The sequence below is a fragment of the Pundamilia nyererei genome, unplaced genomic scaffold (assembly GCF_000239375.1).
Source record: "Pundamilia nyererei isolate P.nyererei 1_Seehausen unplaced genomic scaffold, PunNye1.0 scaffold00073, whole genome shotgun sequence".
Lineage (NCBI taxonomy): Eukaryota > Metazoa > Chordata > Actinopteri > Cichliformes > Cichlidae > Pundamilia > Pundamilia nyererei.
Window position 1 is genome coordinate 580,982 of NW_005187474.1, and position 23,795 is coordinate 604,776.

The 23,795-nt window shown below is 40.9% G+C and overlaps 1 protein-coding gene across 1 annotated transcript in view; it reads right to left on the bottom strand.

The window, feature by feature from the left end:
• Positions 1-1,556: 1,556 nt before the first annotated feature.
• Positions 1,557-23,795, bottom strand: part of itga9 (integrin, alpha 9) — a 48,648-nt gene continuing 26,409 nt past the window's right edge. The window contains exons 16-28 of the mRNA XM_005737068.1: positions 17,093-17,245; positions 15,964-16,040; positions 15,410-15,557; positions 11,807-11,893; positions 11,544-11,623; positions 11,365-11,448; positions 10,803-10,911; positions 10,602-10,709; positions 9,273-9,398; positions 8,991-9,110; positions 8,812-8,907; positions 5,779-5,898; positions 1,557-3,885 (exon numbers count right to left, since the gene is read on the bottom strand). Coding sequence (XP_005737125.1) covers positions 3,787-3,885; positions 5,779-5,898; positions 8,812-8,907; positions 8,991-9,110; positions 9,273-9,398; positions 10,602-10,709; positions 10,803-10,911; positions 11,365-11,448; positions 11,544-11,623; positions 11,807-11,893; positions 15,410-15,557; positions 15,964-16,040; positions 17,093-17,245 — 1,407 coding nt within the window. The 3' untranslated portion in view covers positions 1,557-3,786. The remainder of the gene's footprint in view (positions 3,886-5,778; positions 5,899-8,811; positions 8,908-8,990; positions 9,111-9,272; positions 9,399-10,601; positions 10,710-10,802; positions 10,912-11,364; positions 11,449-11,543; positions 11,624-11,806; positions 11,894-15,409; positions 15,558-15,963; positions 16,041-17,092; positions 17,246-23,795) is intronic.

The following is a 23,795-nucleotide window of genomic DNA, read 5'->3' on the forward strand; positions in this document are numbered from 1 at the left end:
TGGCCTCTTTTAGCTCCAAAGATGCAGGAAATTACAAGAAAAGGTTAAACTGAAAGATACTTTTTTCCTCTCTGCAGGCTATTGCTTCATTTGAAGTATTATACATTCTGATTTTCATAACAGTACATACCTGGAAGCCACTGCTGCCATGTTCTCAGTAGCTTTAGCCACAGTCTGAGCTGCCCCCTCCAGCTGGCTGAATTGTTCAGGTTCCTCTGCGCTGTCACACAGCAACACCAGGCGGCATATATGAATTGCAATTGGTGCAACCACCTGCTCAACTGCTACAGTCCTGATCAACCCATGATCGAACAATGAGGACATAGTTAAGAGACTGATTCTCTCTGGTCAAAAGAAAGTGAGTACCATAAATGTTGTTGTATTCCTGCTGTATTTAGCGTGGTAGCTTTTTTAATAATTGATTTGCTCACCACAGCAGCTTGTTCTTGACTTCAGTGTTTCATAGCAACTGGTGTCACCTGATCAACAGCACGCAGCTTCATCAAGCTTTAATGTATTGACTGATTAGTTGCCATATTCTTTGAGATAATGCTTTGTTAGCAAACCTAAACCTAAATATACTATATGTATTGAAGAGCCAGTATTGTTTATGTGACACTTCATCACAGGTGTGGTTGAACTTTTAAAGAGAGTTTTACAGTTTTCTGGCACATGGTCAGTGAAAATATAGTAGCAAATTATTAGGATCTTCAAGAAGATATGGGAAAACTCTTAGCAAAATAGAAAGAGGACATTAGAACACTGAATATTGTACATAACATGTTGTTTCTGACCAGGGTTCCTTTAAAATGCATTCACGTTATTTTCAGTGCTTAAGATATGAGCTAATTTGGATTTTTTTTATACTTTCAGGTTAAATGGTAGTCTTTTCTAAAACTCATGATATTACACCATCATACTGTATCAATACATTTGTATAAAAAGTCATCAGCACCCAACGAATCCACTGTAGCCCTTTAAAATAAAGATAAAGTTTTGTAGCCCAAAAGAACAAAAAATCAATGATATTTAATTCACAATGACACAAGATCAAAATATAAATATATATTTGCCATTTTGGGGATTTTTAGCTGATCAGAATGGTCATTTTCTGTGGACTGGTTGTTATTTCAGCTCTAATAATCTAAGAACATCTACTTATAAATGTACTTAGTGTAAATGATCAGTGAAAAGTTTATTAAAATATATTTTTAACAGTATTTCCCCCCAAATAGCATTTTCTAAAAACCTGAACAAGCAGTTTTGTGTTTTTCCCCATTGTTGAATTTTGTTTGGTGCGACTGAAGAAAAGCTGCCAGCAGAGAGCACCATTCACCACAAATAAGCAGCAAACACTGGAGCCACGTTGATAACAAGAGACTTCATTCTAAAATTCATCAACAGATAAATATACAGCTGGAACATGATTTTAAACATCAAACGTACAGCACACTATAATGGAAATGATATTCAGTGACAGTAGTATACTCAGAACAAAACCCCAAATAACAATGTGATTAAAGGTGACAAACATAAAAACAAAGTATAATCATCACAGTTAAACTTTACCAAAAAAAAAAAGAAAAAAAAAAGTCAAGTGTTGGTTTCTCTGCATTAATACATAGCAACAGTTTAACAGATGCAGAGGGAAGGCGTGGATGTGTACAGTATACGCTGTATTACCAGTGGAAGTAAATGGTGTCAGAAGATCTATACAGCACATTTTAGAGCGAAGCAATCATAGTGATCAATAAAGTGACGATAAAGTTTTAGTTCTTTGGCATTGCACGTTTAAATCTGACTGGTCTACTAAAGAAATTACCAAAAGGTACTTTATACTTATATACTGCATATCTATTTTAATGTAAATCTTATCACCCAATGCTGATTGTTAAAGCTTTTGACTCTTAAATTGAATCTTTTTTGGAGCATAATTAAAGTTTTTGGTGGTTTTTTTTTAAGATTACATGAATGTATCTGTTTGTTCAGCTAGATAGGGTTGCAAATGTGCAAAGTACAGACACACAAAACTTTGCAGTTAACATCAAAACAAAGTTCAAAAATGGGTAGGGTATGACCTATGAGTACTGAGCAACAGGTGCCAGAAGTAGGGGGACCAAGGCACCAGCGATTCCCATATTACCACATTTTAATTTTCTCACTGTTTATATATTTGTGGGGAGCTTTAATACTGAATTTGCTAATGTCTTACTTCAATCACAATTAAATCTAGCATTTAAAAGAACCGACAAGCCTGCAGGGGGAAAAAAGTTTTAGCAGAGAGGAGCTGTGGGTTCATATGGTGGCGGATTTTTCAGGGCACTGACATCCCTCAACCCTGGCTTAAAAGTAACTTTTCCCAGGAGCCCCAAAGAGCTTGTATACTGTATGTGTAGTGATTGAGTGCAGCATATTCTCACCTATTTTTAGGGCATTACTCATACCACGACAGTCTTTCATCTGGCTGTGTAGAGCAACAGTATCTCATATTTCACACTATAATCCAATGGCTGATAACATAACAGTAAACTTAAAAATGGAATGCTCCGGTAAAGTCTGAGAAGGTTTTGGAAATAAATCGTGATCAGGTATTTCAAGAACAATAGTTAATCCTTTTCTGCTGTATTTCAGTGAGAATTTACAAGACATTCAGCTAAACTATGTTCACTTGAGCCTGGGAGGTTTGGCCGTCCATTATAAAAGTCTCCTTGCATACCTGAGCAGTTTTTGCTCCTACCAAAAGCAGCTTTACGTCAGATTTGCTTGACTATACATTCCTCTTTCAAAACTCATGGTATTTTGAAACATTTTAAAGAATAAAGATTTAAGTTTAATCTATGAAATAATAGCTTTTGTATATTATCATCTACCAGCGAATCAGCTGAAAGCCAGACCAGAACAAAAGGAATGATCTTTTAACCATTTTTTGCATTTTAGGGATGGTTAACAATGGAAACATGAAAAAAGCGGTCATCATGAAGACAGAGAGAGCCCTCACAGTGTGTCACAAATGGAAACACTAGTGCATTGCGTTGGGACAGGGTGCGGGTACTGTAGCATAGAATTAGCTCTGGCTGATTAGAAATGTGAGGGGATGGGCAATCAGATGTGTAAAACAGATTTTCATCAGCCAGCAATAGTACAGAAAAGATACAATCTTTCACTCCCAGCATCTGGGATGAACTGAATATACAAATGATTCCAATCATGTACTCTACTGGACATATCTTTGGCACAAAAAGTAAATCTAAGGGGCCAAGGCATTCATTCTTATCAAACATCAGTGCTTTTAAGAAAACATACCGTAGATATAGTATGTTTATAATGGCATTCAAAACCTCAACTCTTTTCAAAGCTCACTTTTACACAATATGGCTTAAAGTATATGTATAAAAATAAATTTGCTATGTAACACAGCCCTGAGGGTTTTCTTGTCCACCAGTATTCATGCCGTCTCCACATCCCTGTACGGATGTGAGCCTCCATCAACAGCTCTGCTCTGCTGGCTGGGTGATACCTCCTTTGAGATTAGCTAAATTCCACAGCAAGTGTCCGCTGGCAAGCCACCTTGTCACCTCAGAAGCCTGTTTCCTGGACTCCCTCCCTCCTCCCCCCAAAAATATTAAGTCTCCAAAAAATATGGAGAATATTCTCCTCTTCCACATATGGAAGACTGAAGGGCCCAATGCCACAGGGGGCGGCTGGGCTGAGAGACCCTGTGCTATTGGATCTTTCGCAACCGAATCCCTAATCTCACTGGCTCCTCTGGGACTCCCGTTGTAAGTCTCAGTGGTCCTTATCCATCCAGTCCCAGCTTTCATCACTGTCCTTTCTGTTCTTTTCAGCCTCAATGATCTCTCTGTAACGTCGACGGAAGAATCCCATCTGTCAAAGAGTGAGAGGAGTAAGAATTTAAGTTAATAAGCTGCATCTGTGGTTGTATCTGACTTGCAAAAGAAAATATTCATTTCAGTCAGCAATTACAGATCACATTCACTTTACATTGCTGCATAACATTTTCAGACACATACCAGAACTTTTTAGCATATACCTTTTCTCTCCAGAGATTGTCATTTTTCAAGCAAAACATAACATAGGTAATTCATAGCTGTGACCTAGAGTTAAACCACTAGCTGATTTTATCGCTCCATATTAGCTTATCACGTACATATATTTTGGTACAGGCAAATATGTCTCAAATATAACATTTTTGTCATATCTGATACCCTTGCTTCCTCTCTGAGCAGAGAGGTGTGAAGATAACACTAATTTTTGTACTGTAAATACGTTTCCTGCTACTTTGACCTGCTAAGGCCGTTAAGCTAGGTAGTATATTCTCCTGTGAAAGAAATATACCTGCTTAAGATACAATTTTACATTTCAGTTTTAACATGAAATAAATAAAAACATGTGTCTTAAAGTTGCTTTTAGATGACATGACGAGTGTCAGGTTAGCTTTTTCCTCTTGTTTTTAGTTTTTGCGTTAAGCTCACGCTGCTGATTTGTTAGCTTAGCGCAAAGTGTTGCTCAGTGTTGCTCTTTTTTTTAAAAAGGTAGTAACAGTTATATATTTGTTATGAATACATTTCAGGAATCTTTTTTTTTTTAAAACACTAGCTAGTTATTTTGCAGCTGTTTTTCAGTATCACCCTAAAAAAAGTATTTTGGCTGTAGCAGGAGAGGTTTGTGAGTGTGGACGCATGACACTGAGACAAACTGCAGCAGCCTTTTTTTAATGCTAGAAAATCAGGATTTGCGCAACACCATTGTCTTGCTTATCTGCTGGATTTGGTTTGACATATTACGTAATAGCAATGCAATTCACTGGCTAACTCTCAGGAGTGTCATTGGATGGGTGGCCAATTGGACAATTTATTTAGAACGGCTCTTTCTTTGAGCAGCACTTTTACAGAAATTACATAATTTTTGTTAAGCTAACAACTCAGACCTTGAGTTCACTGTGATGGATTATATATCTAAGTTACAGAAATGTGCAAGTTAATATTTTCTCCCACAGTGAAACAGATGGAAAATAATGAATCTATGAGGTGTGCAATTTATTTCAAATATAATGGATTGAAATATGGCCAACAGCAATGTAAGTAAAACCACATGAAACCACCACCAAGGTTTGACAAAACTCAAGCATTTACCTTACTGAAACATTTCTTTAGGAATGTAATACTGACTACCCATTTAAATTTCATGAAAGTATAAGATTCATTTACCAAGTGTAGTATGTATGAGATATGACAATGTGGTAAGACCAGTAGATTCTTGGTGTATATCTAATCAAAGCAGCCACACTGGCTTGCTGCCTCTCTCCCTACGACTCCATTCATTTATCTGTATTTGGCTGCTGAAGTTTATTGATACAGACCTGTGCTCTCCTCAGGCATTTCCTGAAGAGAGCAATACAGGACATGTGCCGCTCTTGTAAGTGGGGTTTATTTTGGCTGGGTCTGAGGAACTGGGGATCGGGGGTGGGGGTTCAACATTTCAAGGCTTAGTTGTGGTATTCCCAGTGAAAGATGAAGCAGTGAAAAAGGAATGGAGTTTTCTGCTAAAGGGGCCTCTGGACAGCAGTGTAATTGCCATTCCCCCCTCTTTAGATTTTTCTTTCATGTGAGTGGTGTGGTGTTAATTATTGTCCACTGTGTGATTTGTCCTTTTCATGGACAATACAGAGTGGACAATACTGCGCTGGCATTTAAGTGGAGTGTTGTGACCAGTGCTGTAAGCTCTAAAGTCTCGATCTGTGTTTATGAGTTGGTTTACCTTCCAAAGCAGCACAGCTAACAGCAAAAAGATGAGGATTCCCACCAGCAAACTGATGGCGATGATCCAGCCGACTACGTAACCCCTTGGCTCCTGACTGTGGAGAGCCTCAAACACCAGCTAAAACACAACAACATCACAGTGAGTCACACTAAAATGCAACACACACAATGCACATTAAGTCATGTGCTGCTAATGATGCAATCCAGTGCAAAGCAGCAAGAGAGACACATCTGATTTCAGAGTGCTTTGGTTCCATGGTTTGATTCAAAGGACCAATGTTTAAAGCAAAAAAACAAAAAAAAAAATGCTTTCAAATAACAGGAAACTAGTACGAAGGCATTTTTCAGGACATAGATATTGGTTATACAAACAGGAAGCACAAGTCAGACTTAAATTAGATTCTAGGTTCATGGAGTGACCTTTGGTCCACATGGAACAAACATTATGAGCAGGTTTATTAATTTGTAACAGCTGATGCTCTAAAACATATCTGCAGTCATAAGTGAGCATTTTTGTACATCTCAGTTAGTCAGTCCTCTTTGGTCCAGACTAAATTATTTTGATAACCATACGATGGAGAACCATGACATTTATTGAGAATGTGATGAACCCAAGACTTTTAATGTAAGCAAAAAAACCCCAAACAAACAAACATAAACAACTGATAAGATTCACATGAGCCTGTAAGGAACATTTCCATGCTAACGAGCTAAACTAAGATAGTGACTTTGATATATGATGGTAACGTTAAGCATCAGCAAGTATTTGTCTTATTAATCAGAGCAGATAAAAACAATGCATCATCTACTCCCTTTTTGAATTTTGTGTCATGCTTTTAGACTGGCTAATTCTGAGTTATTGCAATTCAGGGAGCCTTGGCAACTCTTAGCTTGGTTCTGGTGTGATTTAGAGGTATCTGAGCTTTTTCCCATGACATGGAGGAACGCTGACCAGCTGGATAATCTGTCACTGACAACAAATTCATGCTTATTTGAACCAGTGCACTCTGGCTTAAGTACAAAACATTTGAAGTGGTCCTAAGTGACAAATTTTGTATATACTGTAATTAAGTAAACACACTGCACTTCTTTTGATTCCCTTTCTAGCAGCAGTGCTAATGTTTATTTGAATTTGTAGCAATTACCATTACATTTAAAAGGCCATATTTCTACTTTGGACAAAAGTTGATTTGAAGCTATTAGATATCTCTGTACAGGAGCCTTGTCCAACAAACTGAGCTTGACTGGTTAAATTTACACTGTATTAACAGTGTTTTGACTGAGTGAAATATTCCATTACTCTGCATCACAGCAAAGCCTGCTGTAATATTAGCATTCTGGCTTTAAATGGAAAACAGCAGACTGCCCAATTGCAAAATCGATGGGTTTATTTACTTACTAATGTTCACAAACAAAGCCAAATACTGTGTGTTCACACACAGTGGGCCGACCGAGGGACGCTGTGGCTTTAATGTCCAGCGTTGCACGGGATTTAAACACAAATGTGGCATGAAACACCAACTGTGAGCCAGCCAAAAAACAAAGTGGACAAGTGAAGAACAATCTCTCTGTTGAATAGTTTCACACATTAACACGTTCCCGTTACCCCAAGCTCTGGAATGTAACTGTTGTTATGCATGCCAAGGCGTTTGCGTGCACAAAAAAGATTAAACCTCTACTGGTCATTGCTCTCTGACGCTGAGTTTCTCAATTTAACTTTGGCAGTCCCTTAATGCGAAGTTCATTTACCGCTGTCCTCATTTTCTAAATTTGTAAGTTGCACACTTTCTTGCTTTAACAGCCTTATGTGTGCATTCTTAGTAAAAAAAAAAAACCAACATGTGGATTTATGTGGATTTGTTTTTATTTCACGGGTGATAAAAAAGTCAAGCTTGTTGTCTCGCTGACAGCCAGAAGGCTTGCTGTGAACAGCACAGCCTGGGACCACAAATTATATTTGCATCGTGTTCTCTAGCTAGCTGGGATCCTGAGGGAAAAGGTAAAAATGTTCACTAAAATTCACTGGAGTACGTTTCACTGGAATGAGCACACTTGCAAAGTGCTGAAAGAGCAGCATGGCTTGGAGACATTCATACCAGGTCTGAATTTTCCGAGCACAACTGGAGCTCAGGGTCAGCAGGCCTGCAACCCAATCAGTGCTGTAATCTTTTCCAGGATCCCACTGCAAGCATGCTGGTTGCTAAACGCAATCAGCAAATCCGATCTGCTAGGCCATTTGATCACTCAGCGTACAACAATGGGGGGAGGGTCTGTCCTTGTGCACATCTAAGGGACCCCCAAAAGCAGCTAATAGAAATACCACTACACAGTAAACCCACAATGACCAGCTGTTCCCTGCACTCATGTCATTTGTGACAGATCTGAAGCACATCAGCAATTCAAGGGAATTGTGACCGAGCTTCTAAAGATGAACATGCTTTTTGATATATTTTTGCAGGGAAAGCACACAATCCTTCACCTGTAACCTCTGGATGGGTAGAATCTCCAATAAGCATCTGACCTGTGTGACTCCTTTTGAGCACATAGGTCAGCAGCAGCAGTTCTGTTCTGCCTGCCGCTTTTGGCAAGATGAAATGTGCGACGGCTATTAATCCAAAGTGAGACAACACGGACAAAGACACAAACAGTTCACTGAAATTTGCTAAAGTTTATAGATGGTAAATGGACTGGAACTTGTAAAAAAAATTTCTACTCTGATGGCTCAAAATGCTTTCTTTTTACATTTTTAAACAAGGTTAAACAAGTCTTATTCAAACATTCACATTTTTCTATACCTAAGGTCTTTATCTAAGATTCCTGTGCACACACATCAATAGATGCATCGGGGGCAACTCTGGTTTCAGTATCTTGCTCGAGGATACTTCGAATTTGAGTAGCCAACAACCTTCTGATTGGTAGATGACATGCTTTCCCTTCTGAGCTTTTGCCAAATTTTGGATTAATATAGAGGTTTTTAGATATTCTTCACTGACATGGTCACACAGTGAGGGTAAATTCATGGCATACTCACAGAAATGTCCTCTGGCAGGCCATTCGGCACCTCCACTGTCCTGTCATTTACTTGCACGTTGCCCCGTGTAACGAACTGGATCACAGAGGAAGAATCCTGTCGGTGGACAGATTATGGACTGCTTTTAGAATCACAGCAACCTGTGAATGAATTTATTACCCTCACGGCTTGAGCCTCACCGTCTTTAAGATTTCAGTGTTGAGTAAAACTTTTATATCTATGCTCAAAGCTTCTTCTTTTAACTGTGGACCCAGGCTGCAGGAGATCGTCATACAGGCTCTTCCAGGCCGATCACAATCCTGTTAAAAAAAAGATATTTGAAAAGCAGTGAGAAAAAAGAAGGACGTGTGATAAACAGATGTTACACTGACTAAAAGAAAATAAAAACAAGAATCCTCATAGGGGGTGACTCTCAGTGACCTCTGAAAAGTCAAAGTGCAACATGAGGGCTGTATATTTACCAAGACTTTCCGTCCTGATTTGGTGAAGAAGGCAAAGATGGAGTGAAAGATGCTCTCTTTGTCCTGGGGGATGGTGCATGGTGTTGGGTTCCTATGAGGAGTGCAGTTCCCTCGACCGTTGGCCACCTGAAGCACAGTTATTTAACAGGCATGTGTGACATGGGTGCAGAAGAAAGAAAGCATTTTTGCCAAGTTTATGCTGCAGACAGGTTTGGGAGTGACATCGAAAATGTTGACGCATGTACTTTTGTCACCTAAACTGGACCTATCTCGCTATTGTTAGGAGTCTCCAGGGCTCACAGGAAGTTCTCTCCAAGAACAAGTTGGAACCCCTCCCAGACTGTTTTCCCCATATGGAGTGATTTAGAGGTGTCTGGTTTACTGCCCAGCCCCAAGAGAGCATTTCCCCTTTCCTCTCTCCTCAGCTGGACCTGAAGCTCTAGAGGTGGGGATCTGCTAGAGTACCACCCAGCATGTCTGAGCTTTTATTGCAGAATTTTCCAGTGTCCTGTGTTTCTGCTGCATTTGCTGGCATGAAGAGCCATAGGCTCCACCAGCAGCTGCACTAAGTTTGGCAGGATGGGAGATTTTGTGCAGAAAAACTGCAAAAGCCTGAAGCTTTTATATATCACGAACAAATGGAAATGTGTGTAAAATGTAAGAAAACCTGACTATAAAACATAACTGCGCTACTGTCCGATGTGCCACAGGCTGCATGCTTTGTTAACAGCTTTATGATATGTGGTTCCAGGCTAGGGATGGTACGGTGTAGTAGCCAGCCCCTTCAGGTGTCCCACTCCCATTTTGTGCAAGCCGTCTGAGTCCCCTAAAGTGATTCCAGATGGCTGTAGGAGGGTGGGATACAGTCAACTCTGTCTGCCCATTCACAGTCAATACAATTAATAGTTTGAGCACCCCCATGATCTACCTGTATGAAAAGCTTTGTGCAAGGGTTAAGAAAATATTTCAACCTGGTAGGAGTATTGTGTTTCTTTGTCAAAATGCAAAATGTTGTGAAACAAAATGGGCAGCCAGCTTCAATAGCAATGTCAACATTTTTGCTTCAACTTTCACTGGTCCTGTGGTGCCCCACGCTAAGCATACTGCCCATGTCCTGAACAAAAACCCAGAGGTATAGCAGCTCTCAGTACATAAAAGAATGCTTTGGAGTGGATACAAACAGCTGTGCCATGAGGAGCAAAACAAGCAAGAGTGATAGGCTTTTGCTGGATAAATGAGTTAAATATGTGGCTTCCTGCAAGTTAATAAACTAATAAATAACAATTTGGTCTGGATGAATAATGTAGATGGACTACTGCTGGCATCCACCTGTGTTTCAATGATGTGGAACATCTCAGCTCCGTTGCCAGTCAGCCGGTTGGGAATCCTGATGTCCACTCTGGAGCCAGGCAACCTGCTGGGGCCCTTGTTTATAGCCTGGAAAGACATCACACAGAAAGAAAAGACGGATAAATATACAAAGAAGCATTTTTAATACATATTTTGGTATCTATTCTCTTCCTATAGTACCTGAAAAGTGAGATTGAGAGGTTGAAAGTTGCAGTCCATGTCTTCTAATTGGACAAAGCGTGAGTCTTCAATGGAGTTTCCATACACAAAGGAGGTTGGTGTAATCACACTGCAGTTCAGGAAAGTGACGGAAGATAATTTATTAACATGGAAACAAAATTATTTAAATGACAAGAGACAAAATTATGTTCTAAAAAGTTCCATAAAAATTTTCGGTTCGAGTCGGGCTCGGCTCGACAGAAGCTTTTCCTTTATCAGCAGACATATTTGTCCAGCTTTGTTCTAAGGCTCCCTTCACATTAAAGACAGCAGCCTTATCAGATGCCAGAGTTCTGGCAGATTCGAGCTGTTTTACATCTCTCTCTCCCTCCTCTGTGAAGCAGAGCTGTGATAAAGCATTCGCAGATAAGGCTTTTCAAGTTGATATCCTCCATACTGACAAACACTCCCTCGCTTCCTGTGAGCCAACTGATGGGCAACCAGCTCAAGTCGCTGAGATAGCTTTACATTTTGCAAAACAGTGACTACACTGTTGTGGAATTCATATTTGTCTCGTTTTTACCCAGTGATAGTGGTGTCGGTCTCGTGAATCAGAGGGATGGAGATATCCAAAAAGTTGTCGGAGAGATTGTGCTCGGGATTGGCGCTAAAAGAAACAAAGATCAGTGAAAGTGAATATTTCGCTTGCAATTATTTGTGTAGATCAATATTTACATTTGCAGTTATATTTGAGCTTCTCACCTTTTTGCTTGAACTAAGAACTGCAACGTGTCATCTTCTCCAGAGAGCCGAGTCGTGTCAAAAATCACTGCAAAATGATACTGCAAAGACAAAAAAAACCCAGAATAATATGGGGTGTCATATTCTCAACTATGAAAAGCTTTTTAATGCGATGAAGTATGTCTGTCTGTCTGACACTGAACTATTCCCAGCAGGAGGCTGGTTACAGAGGAGGTTAAAGCACGAGTACTGCATGCAGTTAATTCTACCTTAGTTTGAGCTACCTTAGTCTGCGCTCTCATGAAAGGAAATCCCACTCGGCACTGAAGGAAGTCCAACTCGACAAGCTCACAGGAAATACCCTTCTCTTCCTGCAAAAAGAAAGATAGACAGAGAGAGTCAGTGGATGCGATAAAGACAGACTGACTGGAGACAGAGGGGGTGACACTCACGGTGACCAAAGACACAGCGAGGAAGGAGCACTAGGCAAGACGCAGAGCAACTGGTTCTGATAGTGGAAAAAAATCAGTAGTAGCTTTTGATGTTAAAACAATGGCGACTGGTGGACATACCTGCCAGCATTTGGGTTGTAGTCAAAGATTATTATTAAAAAATAGAAACAAACCGACTCAAGATTAGGTTAAACAAAGAATGCACAAAGCAGTGATGGCACACACATCTTAGCGGGTGGGTAATTGGAAAACGTCCAGGCTGCGTGTTTGGAAGCTTGTCTAAACAATATAGAGCTTCACCGGCTGCGCTATATAAACACTCAGGCCTTGACCCTTACGAGGAGTAAGAATTCCTTTAGCGAGAGTTCACCGAGAGGCTGTCAGCTGAGCTCATGTGCTGGGAGAATGAAAGAGGGCAGAGATGCTTCACAATTATAAATCTAAAAAAAGAGACAGCCTAGCGCTCCTGGAAAAGAGGCTTTGGGTAAGTCATACAAAGCATCTGCATGCACGGGCTGTTGTCCAGTTAGAGTCTGTGTTTATAACACTTTTCCAAATATGACAAAGGAAAGAAGTGTGAGGGTTGTCTGTGCTGACATATTAAAGTGTAGAAATCCATCCACGGTATCATCCCATTACCCCTTATTCAGCAGTTCTTAGTAGCAGCCCAGGGTGTGGTCGTGCCCTACATCTTCATTAAGTCAGCTTAAATAAGCAGCGCTGTGCTCTGCGATTGAGACTACGGTGACCCCGGGCAACTGGGGACGAGGACCCCAGCATAACTGCCAATGATGGAATTTCCTCTACTTCCTGTATTCCTCCGTGCTGCTGTGCAAACACTGCCTGTCCCGTGGGGCTGGGCAGGATTGGGAAAGTCAGCCTGTTTACCCATCACCCACCTGGCAGCCCTTGAGAGAGAACAGAGCATTCGGACATATTTTCAATTTTCTTCTCTTTCTCTGTCAGCAACACATACATGCTGGAGTTCTTGCAAATGGTAGGGTCATTAAACATCACCAGGACTGTTTACCCTGCTTTAGTGTCAGCTGAAGCATCTACTGGTGCAGTTCATCAATGTGGATGACAATACACAGGAGGCCTGTGTCCTGCATGTTCTGCGTGTCTCTTCATGTCTTCTTTGGTATTTAGACAACTGGATTTATATTGGTTTACTTTTTCCACACCAGTGTCATCACCTACTTTTTGCTTTCCACTCAGGTACGAAGATGAAGAGCTACAGTACCTCTGCTTTCACAGCATGTGTAAAGTGTCACTTCACTGCCAAGAAAATCGGTGATTCATATATTCTTGGGTCTGAGGGTCCACTGAAATTCACACATTTCTTTGCTGGAACTTCTGGGCTTTTCACCACAAAGCTGACTTGGTCCAACTGTTAAATAAGCCGAAACCCACCATGGCAGAAGCATTCAGATCCTTTCCTTTAATGAAAGCGGTCATAACTCTCAGAATGACAAATGTGTGCATTCAAAATAAATGAACGAACTGAACTTGAAGTGTTAAAGGTAAAAGCAATAATTATGTAGAGTGGTTTATATTAAAACAGCAAACTCTTGGTGTATTCCCATATTACTGCTTACATGAAACAATGATTTTGATTACATTTTAATTAACCCATCATGTTTAAATTTTACTTCCAAACTCTACAACTGCAGCTTTTCCTTTACACATGTGGACAGCTTTGATCATTCTTTGGTTATATTACGATGTACCGTATACAAATCTTATTCTACACAAACCCATAATTGGCACCCAGTCTAATCTCAATGTAGTAGTTTAATCTAACAAATCACAATTTAAGATGTAGTTCTGCTTTGTGTGCAAGGCTTTTTGCAAAGTAAGTAAAAAATTAGTAAGTTAAAAATGTAGCCGAGTGCTCTGAAAAATACAAAGACACGAGACATTTGTCACAGGTCCAGCTAAAACTGACTCCGTAAAATATTTCAATAAAAAAAGAAAAACAAAACAAAACAGAAGCCAGCAGAGCTCCTGAAACCAATTCAGCTCCACAGTTTTCTGACAGCTTGTGTTGCAAGAACAACAGAGCCATAACCCACTCCGCTCTTAAATATGAGGGGAGTACAAGTTCACGCTTTGCTCACTGGAGAAAAAGCCTAAAGGGAGGGTTAGGAGCTGACCTTTACTTCACCAGAAAGGGGTCACATCATCACCTCAGACTTCTCCAGTAGTAATTAGAAGTGTGTGAAAGCGCATACAGCGGTAAATCTTCTCACCGGCCTCGTTGTCACCTGCGCATACTGTTCGCTTCCTGCTCCCTTTGTGCAGCAGAGAACTTTGACTTATCAGGTTCCTGAACAAAATGAGGCTCTGGGGCTGCTGGTAATCTGACACTTAAAGTCAGTCGCTTTCATTAGATTAACTTTGAAACCGAAACACACTCAGTGTTTTTCTAATATTTGCCTGCAGCGTATATTCTGTTTAAATTCAATTTCGCCATTGTCGGGGGTTTCAAATCCTGCCACAGGTTGTATCTTTTACCGCAATGGCCTCATCCATCACAGGGATGAAACCCCCCCGCCCCGACAAACCATCCAACTGAAGATAAGCACAAGGTCCAGAAACTCCTTCCTGATGAATGCTGTCAAAGTGCAGCATCTGACGTGGCGTCACGCTCAGCTACAAGCAGCCTTTGTGACAACAAGTGAGCAAAAGGACGTGAGCAGAGGCAGAGGTGGACACTGTGAAATCGATCGGCAAGGAAAATCTCTCAGGTTTAATGTGGGATGGCAGTGGGTAGATATTTCTTTAACAGCGACAGAATGCTAAAATCATTAGAAGTCAAACTATATGAGGAGCAGGTCTGATTATTCCCCATCCCCATGAAGGTCAGGAATAATCCACATATATCTAATTAAATGTGGCCCTGCGAGAGTAAGAATAAGTCAAGCTTGTGGAAATACAAATGTGTGTTGTGCCTTGTTCCCATGCATACAGCTCATTTGTTGATGACATGGTGTGTCTGTCTTAAATGAGTCAGAGGAGCGTTTGACAGCTCAGCCAGAGGAGCTGCCCTCTGACACGGGACAGCTGCTGCTGCTCCTCCTGCTGGGGCTCTCTGGGTTTTTATGCTTTCATCTTCACGTCTACCTACACAGCTCGGGCAAAGCTTTAAGCTCCCCAGTCATCATGCAGATCTGGTTTTCCCACTGTTTAGACTGTGTTCCTGACATATAATCATATAGTCTTTTTAAATAAACAGTCCTCGGGAAAATGTACATCACAGCAGAACACCAAGGCCATCCATCTAACACGTGTGTGCAAAATATGGTTTTTGTAAATCATTACGGCCTCAGCTTCGCTTGTACGTTACTAAAGCGAAAAAACAAACTGTCAGATTTTAGATATAAATATGTGAACCAGAGTAAATAAATAGCAGATACTTCAAGAATCACAGACCTTCTGCCAGAAGTTGATGTAGAAAACTTCCCTGGAGAAGTTCAAGTAGATGTTTGTGTCATAGGCGTCATCGCCAGCGTTGGAGATGGTCAGGTTCAGAGAGACGTTCTTCACTCCTCCAAGGGCCAGATGGGGTTTGCTATGCAAGCTGGTGGGTGCACAGAGTAAACAGCGTACTTCAGCAATTAAAAACAATCACTTGAAGAGCAGTAAGTACAGCTTTGTATTAAGTAGCCTGCATTTTTATTTGAAATTTTTAGTGTACAAAGAGAAGTGCACCTGCAGGAGAATAGCTGTTTGTTTTTGGAGCACAACAAAGAATATATGCAGACAAATGAGTTGTTAGGATGACAGACATAAACTGTTGAGGAGAGAACAGGAGATAGATAATAATGGAAAGGGAACTCCCTAACTATGGAAAAAAAAACCATGGATCCTCTCCAAGCATGCGTCAGAGTTCCACTACCCACACCCTCATAGCCTATGATGTCAGCTTGCTTCCTTAGTACTGGAAGAAAAGAATGAATCTGAGCTACGAAGTAAAATGTTTTTACCCAGAAAGCAACAGTTTCCCATGAAGCCTCAGGTCCGCGGCACAGTCGTCTGACAGGCAGTTCTTCTCAAACCAAGTCTGAAAAGGAAACAGTACAGTACACAGTTCAGATGACCTCATGCCCTGAACACACCGACTCCACATTCAGGGGGCGGTGTTGCTTTGCTGTGTGAGCTGTCCAGTAGTTTTGCATCCACAAAGCTATCTTTCCCTTAATTAGTCAGAGGATGGGCTTTGGTTTAAATCATGAAGGGAAATTTAAGTCGAGCGTTAAAGTCTGATGCAAAGTTGATGAGTTTCAGATCAAACGGATTCTGTAGATGCTGAAATGCAACTGCCTCGCTCTTTCAAGAAGTGCATACACCGGGGGAAACACATGTGGTCCAGGTTAGAGGTGCTCGCAAAGAAAATAAATGAATCAGTCTTTTTGGACTCCACTCAAGAAAAGCTAACACAGGCAATAATAAGCTGGTAACCAACACCAAATCATTACAACCCCACATTGGAGCCATTTCCTTCATTCCTACTGTGGTTTGCAGGAAGACACTTCTGTCTTTTAATATCAGGTTTGGCGGGGGTCACTTTTAGTCAGGAAATGAAATATATCATAAATTGAGCTGGTAGGAATTAACTGTCAACCTTTTACAATAAGAGCAAGGCACACTTAAATAGACAGAACATCTTATAAGTAACATTTCACTGTATTTGTGTAATTTGTGAAAATAGAATGAAAATTACAGTGAATGTGGATTTAGTCTGAACATATTTATCGTACTGTTACACAAGATTTGATTTTAAGAATGACAAATCCTGTGATTCCTGCAATTTACTTTAATGATGGGATCGGCTTTCTTTTTTTCCCAAAGAAGAAACTCAGTCAGTTATTGGTTTTCCCTCAAGATCCTGCTTTAATCCTGCAAATATTTGAAAAACACGCAGTGAAATAGCTGTTCATGATCCTCAAAGACAGGCTACTTTAAATCCAACGGCTGACAATATTTCTCCATAAAGAGTCAGCATCAAACTTTATTAGGTGTTGCAGATACTGCTGTGAAAAACATGAATTTTACTCTTCAGGATTCGTTTTTAAAGCAATCCCCTTCACTTCACACTTAAAAAGCTCTCCGTACTTCATTCCTCGCTGCAATCTTCTTCCCTTTCCTCCATCGCAGCACTGGAGTGAGCGCGGGCAGGTCTCGCTCCTGGGGTCCTGTCAGCACGTGGGTCCCCAGGCTGTAAGCCACCTCGAATGTGATGGCTGTGAACACGTCCTTAACGTCCTTCTGTGGAGAGCAAAAACAAGGCTAATGCAGGGGAATCTGTCCAACCACAGACACACTAAAACTAAATGTAACCTCAGATATATAACTGTCATGCAGCTGTCTGGGTGACTGCAGTAATTTAACATCTTTCTCTGATTAACGCCTGGCGCAAAGACACATTACACTGCAGATTACCGGAAGATCACACAGTCTGAAAATGTCATATCGTAGTGATCAGTCTGCCAGGGCTGCACGCAGACGTGATAAAATCACGTGAATTGGTTTGTATGGATGGCTGACACATCTCATCAACATCAATTCATCTTTAAACATCGTTAAATATGACAAAAGCACAACCACCAGTACAGATTCTAAGCAAGGCACTTTTTTTTCTTTAAAAAAAACCTGCTGGCACTGCCTCTGAGAGATATATTGGCATTCCTGGCGACTCCATCTGAGACCATAAAAGAAGTGTTTGATTTGGCATCGGGTTTGGAAACGCAGACAGAAAGAAAACAGAGCTAAATGTGATCAAATCCTGCATCCTCATTAGATGACAGCACTGAAAGACATACATGGGAAAAGCTGATACTGATGTTGGTTTTTCATCTCTTTGTCTACTCAGCTCTTTGAAGGCAGCTTGCCGGGTCTAGTTTTGGTCTCGCTATCTAAAAGCTGCAGCAGAAAAACACACACACACACATGAGCTCCAACTGCAACCGGTGTCCCAGTCCTTGACTGATGTCAGCTAACATGGAGCCAAGCCCACAATGTCAACACAAAGGGCTTCCCGGTGTCTTCCGGTGGCCACTCGTTCTTTTGCACTTTCTCTCTCTTTTTGTCCACCCACCCATCCTCTTTCCTCAGGCAGGCACAGGGCCAGTCTGGGCTTTGACATGAGGCATCACCAGTGCCAAACCCACCCAAATCATCAGCAATGAGAGAGTTATAGCAGGAAAGAGCAAACGTTAGTGCAGCGCATGACAAAAACAGATGATTTAAGGCTCATTTGGGAAACGGTGCTCATCACAGATAAAGACAGATAATATCCGAGCGTTTTTAATTAATTTCTGCCATCGTGTGCTTGGATCTCCTGCCCAAAAAATAAATAAATCTGACTTCGATTTTATTTTCCGGATTAAAAAAAGCAATCATTTTCTTAATAATAATAAGTTACTCAGGTAGCAAAGCAAGATGGCGTCTTTAAAATCTTCATTCAGAAACAAGATTTTTCATCTCAAATCCACCGTTCAGCTCATTCCTCTCAGTGTTGTTCTACTGGCAGGTCACCTAAGCTGGGAGGTAACAAATTTGTGACACAATTAGTTATTGCAGGATATGTATGAAGCACTGGCAAAGCCCTCAGTGTTAGCGGCAATTAAAGCCGAATGCATGAAATGGCCCCTTTCCGCTGGCCTCTGAGTGAACTGACCCCCTGGGAGATAACTGCTTGGGTCTCCAGTCCCAAATTCCCACTGCTTATCTCGCATTTTCACAAGCCACAAGGGAACTGGAGGACGTAATGGCTAGAAATAAAAGTGGGGTATTTTTGTCCAATGTCCTGCCTAAAAGTGACCTCTGTGTGCATGTAAATATTAAGAAACATCCCAATGAGCTTGCTGTTGTCAATCATAACAGAGCATCTGTTTTTGTAGAGATGTAGGATCACTTAATCCTTGACGCACCGGACCGAAGACTGCTAATTGACTCGTGAGCTCCCAAGACTAACAGCGCACTCACATTAGAAGAACCAGACTCTGTTTGGTAACACTTGGCCTAAGCTTTTATTATCCCTGGATCAATGCCGCCAATTGCCCCACCCGGATACGCACCCCTCGCTGGGCCATTTACTCCCACCTGATCCTTCTTTTAGTTCCTGTATTTATGGAACAGAGGAGCTCCTGAGGTCCAGCTGAAAAAGACAGTTGCTAGTGTTTACCGCCTGCTACCTATATTATTATGGAAATTGAAGCAATAACTGCTCCTTACATGCTGGTGAAGTTCAGAGGCAGACTTGTGAGAGGCCATTCTGCCACTCAACAGGCTTGCACTGTGTTAAGCCTCATTTAAACACAGAAGCCGCAGGGTGCGGCACGGGTCTCAGATCAGATAGGACAATGACATGAGTGGAATTTCTGATATTTGGAGGCCAGTAATTCGTGTTAAACATATAGCTCTGAATTAGCCCTAACACTAGTTGCTCAGAAACAGGGTCTAGCATTGTAATCATCAATGGCTACCACACAAATCCTCATTATATGGCTCATTATATGCAATATCTGTTTCTGTTGGACTAAAAATATTTTTGTCCCTTTCTATCTCCTGGTCTCGGTCTGTGGATGCTGTAGTGATTTTTTAAAATTTCCCATACAGATTTAAACCATGTGAAAAAAATCCATCTCTGGAGAGAGAACTGCCAATAAAAAGGCGAAATATTATGCACCGTCACTGAACAGAAGTCTGAAACTTTTGATCATCTCTGGGGCAAAATTACTCATTAAAGGTTCCAGTCAATACTGTGGAGATGCCAAAACTCAGCAGGAGGCAGCTGTTTTCCAGCAGTACCCACCTTAGCTGTAAATTATTGGCTGTAGGATGAAAAATCGGCACGTTAAAGCAGTTTGCTTCTTTTACAACAGGCTCGATACAAGTGCTTCCCGGTTTATTATTCATATGTATTGAATTCACAGGACACAGATCAGCTTGCTACGCCGCGTGTTTTGAAAGAAAACAAGTTAAGCTGAACACTCCCTCGCTCTGGAACAAGACTTCTGCCAAAATACTATTTCTGTGCTCCGGTTCACACTCAGGACCCATTTATTTGGCACAACAGAGCATAACTCACACCTTTACCAACCACTCTTTTCCCTTGACATTCATTCCTGCTCCCCGAATGGATTTTTCCCACGCACCCATAACGTAAGCATAAAGCACAAAGCTTGCACGATTTTAATGAACATGGCTACCGTGTGAATTAATCTTAGCCTTAAATTCTAGTGCTAGAGCTAGACTTTCATCTGATCAACAAGATGGCAGTGCACCAAGCTCATTCATGCTCACGGAGCAGCTCCATCATGGTGGGTGCGGGGAGGATGACGTCAGACTGCAAAAGGCTCTGATCTGCACTTTAAACGCCTCATGCTTGGCTGAGATGAAGAGCTCCGTTCTTAGCCAAACCATTCCCTCAGAAGCATATAGCTTAAGCCTGGTCATGGGAAGTCTTTATTAACTTGGGAGGGAAATGTGAATACAGCACTCCTTTTAAGGACAATAGATGTTTGGATGACTTACAGGTTGAGGCCGTTTTATTTGAGGGCTAAATGCCAGGGAACTTTTTTTTTTAATGGAAAAACCTTTTTTTCCTCCTTATGTGATGAATGGATCCAACCTGTTAAAGGTTAGGAGTAAGGATGTATGCTGAGACACAAGGAGACAACGTGAAATTGAAAGTATTTATAGTAATGTCTGCAGCATATGGCAGGCATGCACTTACGCAGCTTATCCAAGCGTGTTCTTTAAAAAAGTCTAGAAATAAGACAATTACAGAAGGTTTTAGTGACAGAAGGTCAAAGTACAGCAGCTGCTCTGCTCAGAATAGGTTAGCAGATGTTGAAAGGCCTGGAATGACAAACTGAGTGGGAGTAGGGAAGAGCGTCGTCTGGTTGTTTCTGCTAGAAACCTTTGGAGGAGTCAAATAGGAGCAGCTTCAATCTGTCTGTGAAAATCATCCTCATGTGTCATGGCAGAAAGATTAGAGACTGGACCTGTGGAATCATCATAATTCCTTAAAAAGGCAGACCAGCAGTCTTCACTCTTAAACCGGAAGAGATTAAAATCACACATCTCTTACCGTATAACAAATTTGACAGGTCTTACTTGATTTATCTGCAATGAACTTCACTCACATCCACAAAAACCACCCTTTACATCCTGCTAAAATCCCCCAAACTCTTCAAATTGTCATTCCCAGAGGCAGGATATTCTTTAAAAATCTAAATAACTTCCTCCAAGGACATTGTGAAGGACTTTACAGTGGGAGTAACAGCAGACCTGTGAGGTTTCTCACCATTAAGCTTTTATTGTGGCTTTCCTCTAATTTTGTTACTTTAACTGTGCCTGAGGGCACCATTGTTCTCTCATTGTCTCGTCACACAGTTTCTATTTTCCTTTAAAGGAAATTTGTATGTTTTCTGCATTATTTTGAGAATGAATTGATTTTTAGAGTAGGCCAAAGAAACTGAAAAGTTGATACTGTGAAGATGTACATGGTGGTTGAATGCTCATCTAGTAGACCTGACCTACTAGGAGTGATGTTGAGTTGTGTTTCTGATCACACGGTGTCTAGAAAATCAAATGTGCCCTTTACCATTAACTATTGTGGTCCGCTAGGACAGTGATTATAGTGTTTGACATTTGGCCAGATACTGAGTCAGTGACATCATTTTCTTCAAAGACGTCACTACATATGGCCGACAATACAAAATATAATAATATAATAAAATGTCACCTTTTAGATGGCAGACCTAAAAGCTAATCCATGCAACAGTTGCAGCGCATTTTTATCACATAGTGTAGTTGCGTTTGCGCCCACTTGATTGAATTCAGACCAATATTCACTCAGTCTCAGCTCTGTGTTGTTCTTCAGTAATTCTTGCGGGAAAACTCTGTAAATGTAGCTGTTTAATGAGCCACTTCTGTCTGCTGGAACTGGTAGAGTACTGGTGGGTTTTCAAGCTTTTAAGCAGAAAGAAGCTGCCCACTCTGGCCAAAAGCAACACTATGAGTCTCAGTGAGAATAAACCAAAACAATAAAATCATTGTCCTACCTGCGAAACAATGAACTGAAGCGAAACAGCTCTATAAAGCTGAGGGGAACTGCAGGTTGACGCGATAAAGTTTTGTTGCAAGTGAACCCTTTGCATTGTTTTTTACATTCTTCCATTGATATATCGGATTTAAAAAAAACTGTCGGCATGGCAGCTTTGAGCAAAAACGTGTCGTCTGAAATAACAATATGAATCTGTGAAACTAAACATGTTCTTTGTGGCCTGTATGGTTTACAAAACAGAAAATGCTCTTGGGCTGTAATACCGTCAGTCTGTCCAAAACCAAATGATTCAGACTAATCTGAAAATGCCAGACTACCAGTCATTCAAAATGTATGCAGCAGGCCTTTGAAAACAGTTCCCATTCAAAATGAGCCATGTTTACGCCAACCAATGGAAAATATTTCACTCTGTCTGATGTTAGTTGTAGAGGCAGCGATTCTCAGATGCGAGTCCAGCTTCAGGCACCAACATGATTTATCGCACACTGCAAGTCCACAAGCTGTTTGACACCAAAAAGAAAGAAAATCCAAACTTGCGTCAGACTGATGACACAAGAGCAGCTCATCGTACTTATCTTCTAAGTAACTATGTAACGAGACAGAGATAGTCCTGCTTTTTAAGTCCATGATACAAACTAATGTGTGGATCGTGTAGTTCTGGTAATTAGGAGTAAATTGTGCTTTCAGTAAACAGGAGTGGCCTACTGTGAACCTCTGAGCAAATAAACTTCTACTGGTCACTGTGCCACTTGGACAACATGGAAAAATTATAACAGAAGTGAAATTTCCCATCAGAATCGGTGGTACTGTTAAGGTCCTAGACTCATGAAGTGTTCACTCTCACTCTCCACTTGTTTGATTTCATGTGTTCATGTTATGTTCAATGTCCAGTTTGTCAAACTCATTTCAAACGCCTGACAAATTTGCCCTGAGATTAGATCATCTTTCATTTCAACCCTGCTTTCACCCTCACAGTTTTAACAAACAGAACACTGAATCCTGAGCGCAAATTTTCTGTGAAAACATAAATGATCCAAATCCTATCCTTTAGCCAAGGCTGAGCGACCCTGTGGTGCATTGTAACGTCTCCCATGAGCAAACACGTATTTTCTCCAGGCTAAAACAGATAAATAGCATAACTGGCAGGAAACGTATACCATCTGTCCTGTCATGCGTGAAACCACATCACGAACAGCATCAAGACATACTTGTGCTGCTTTCATGACAGCGTGGAGACAGGAAACATTCATTTGCTTTGAAAATGCTGATCAGAATCCTTCTCTCACTAAGTAAAAAAATAAAAACTTCCCCTGAAACACTCACCTCTTTGCTCCAGACTTCCAGTAATTCACCTCCCTCCTAAATAAATAAAAAAACCCACGGGTAAGGAGCTGTAGATCTTGCCTTCAAGAATTCGAGAATTTATTGCTTTTTAAAGCAATGTTCACCTAAATACAAATTACAGAAAACGTTTATGCTCTCGTATGCATCATGAAGAAGGCATTCAGCATTTGACCCTCAGACAGTTAAAGCCACAGCTGGGATTTATAAAGGAGGAGAGAAAGGTGCCTCGCTTCCCCTGTGGAAATTCACAGATGGAATTGGTTTACTGCTCAAACATACCAAATTCATCAGCGTGTTATTTTTACTACATTCCATCAACAGCAACTTGATTTAATGCCAGCGCTAACTATAGCTGCATTAGAGTAATATCTGGATTTGAAATCTAGCCAGCCACCTATA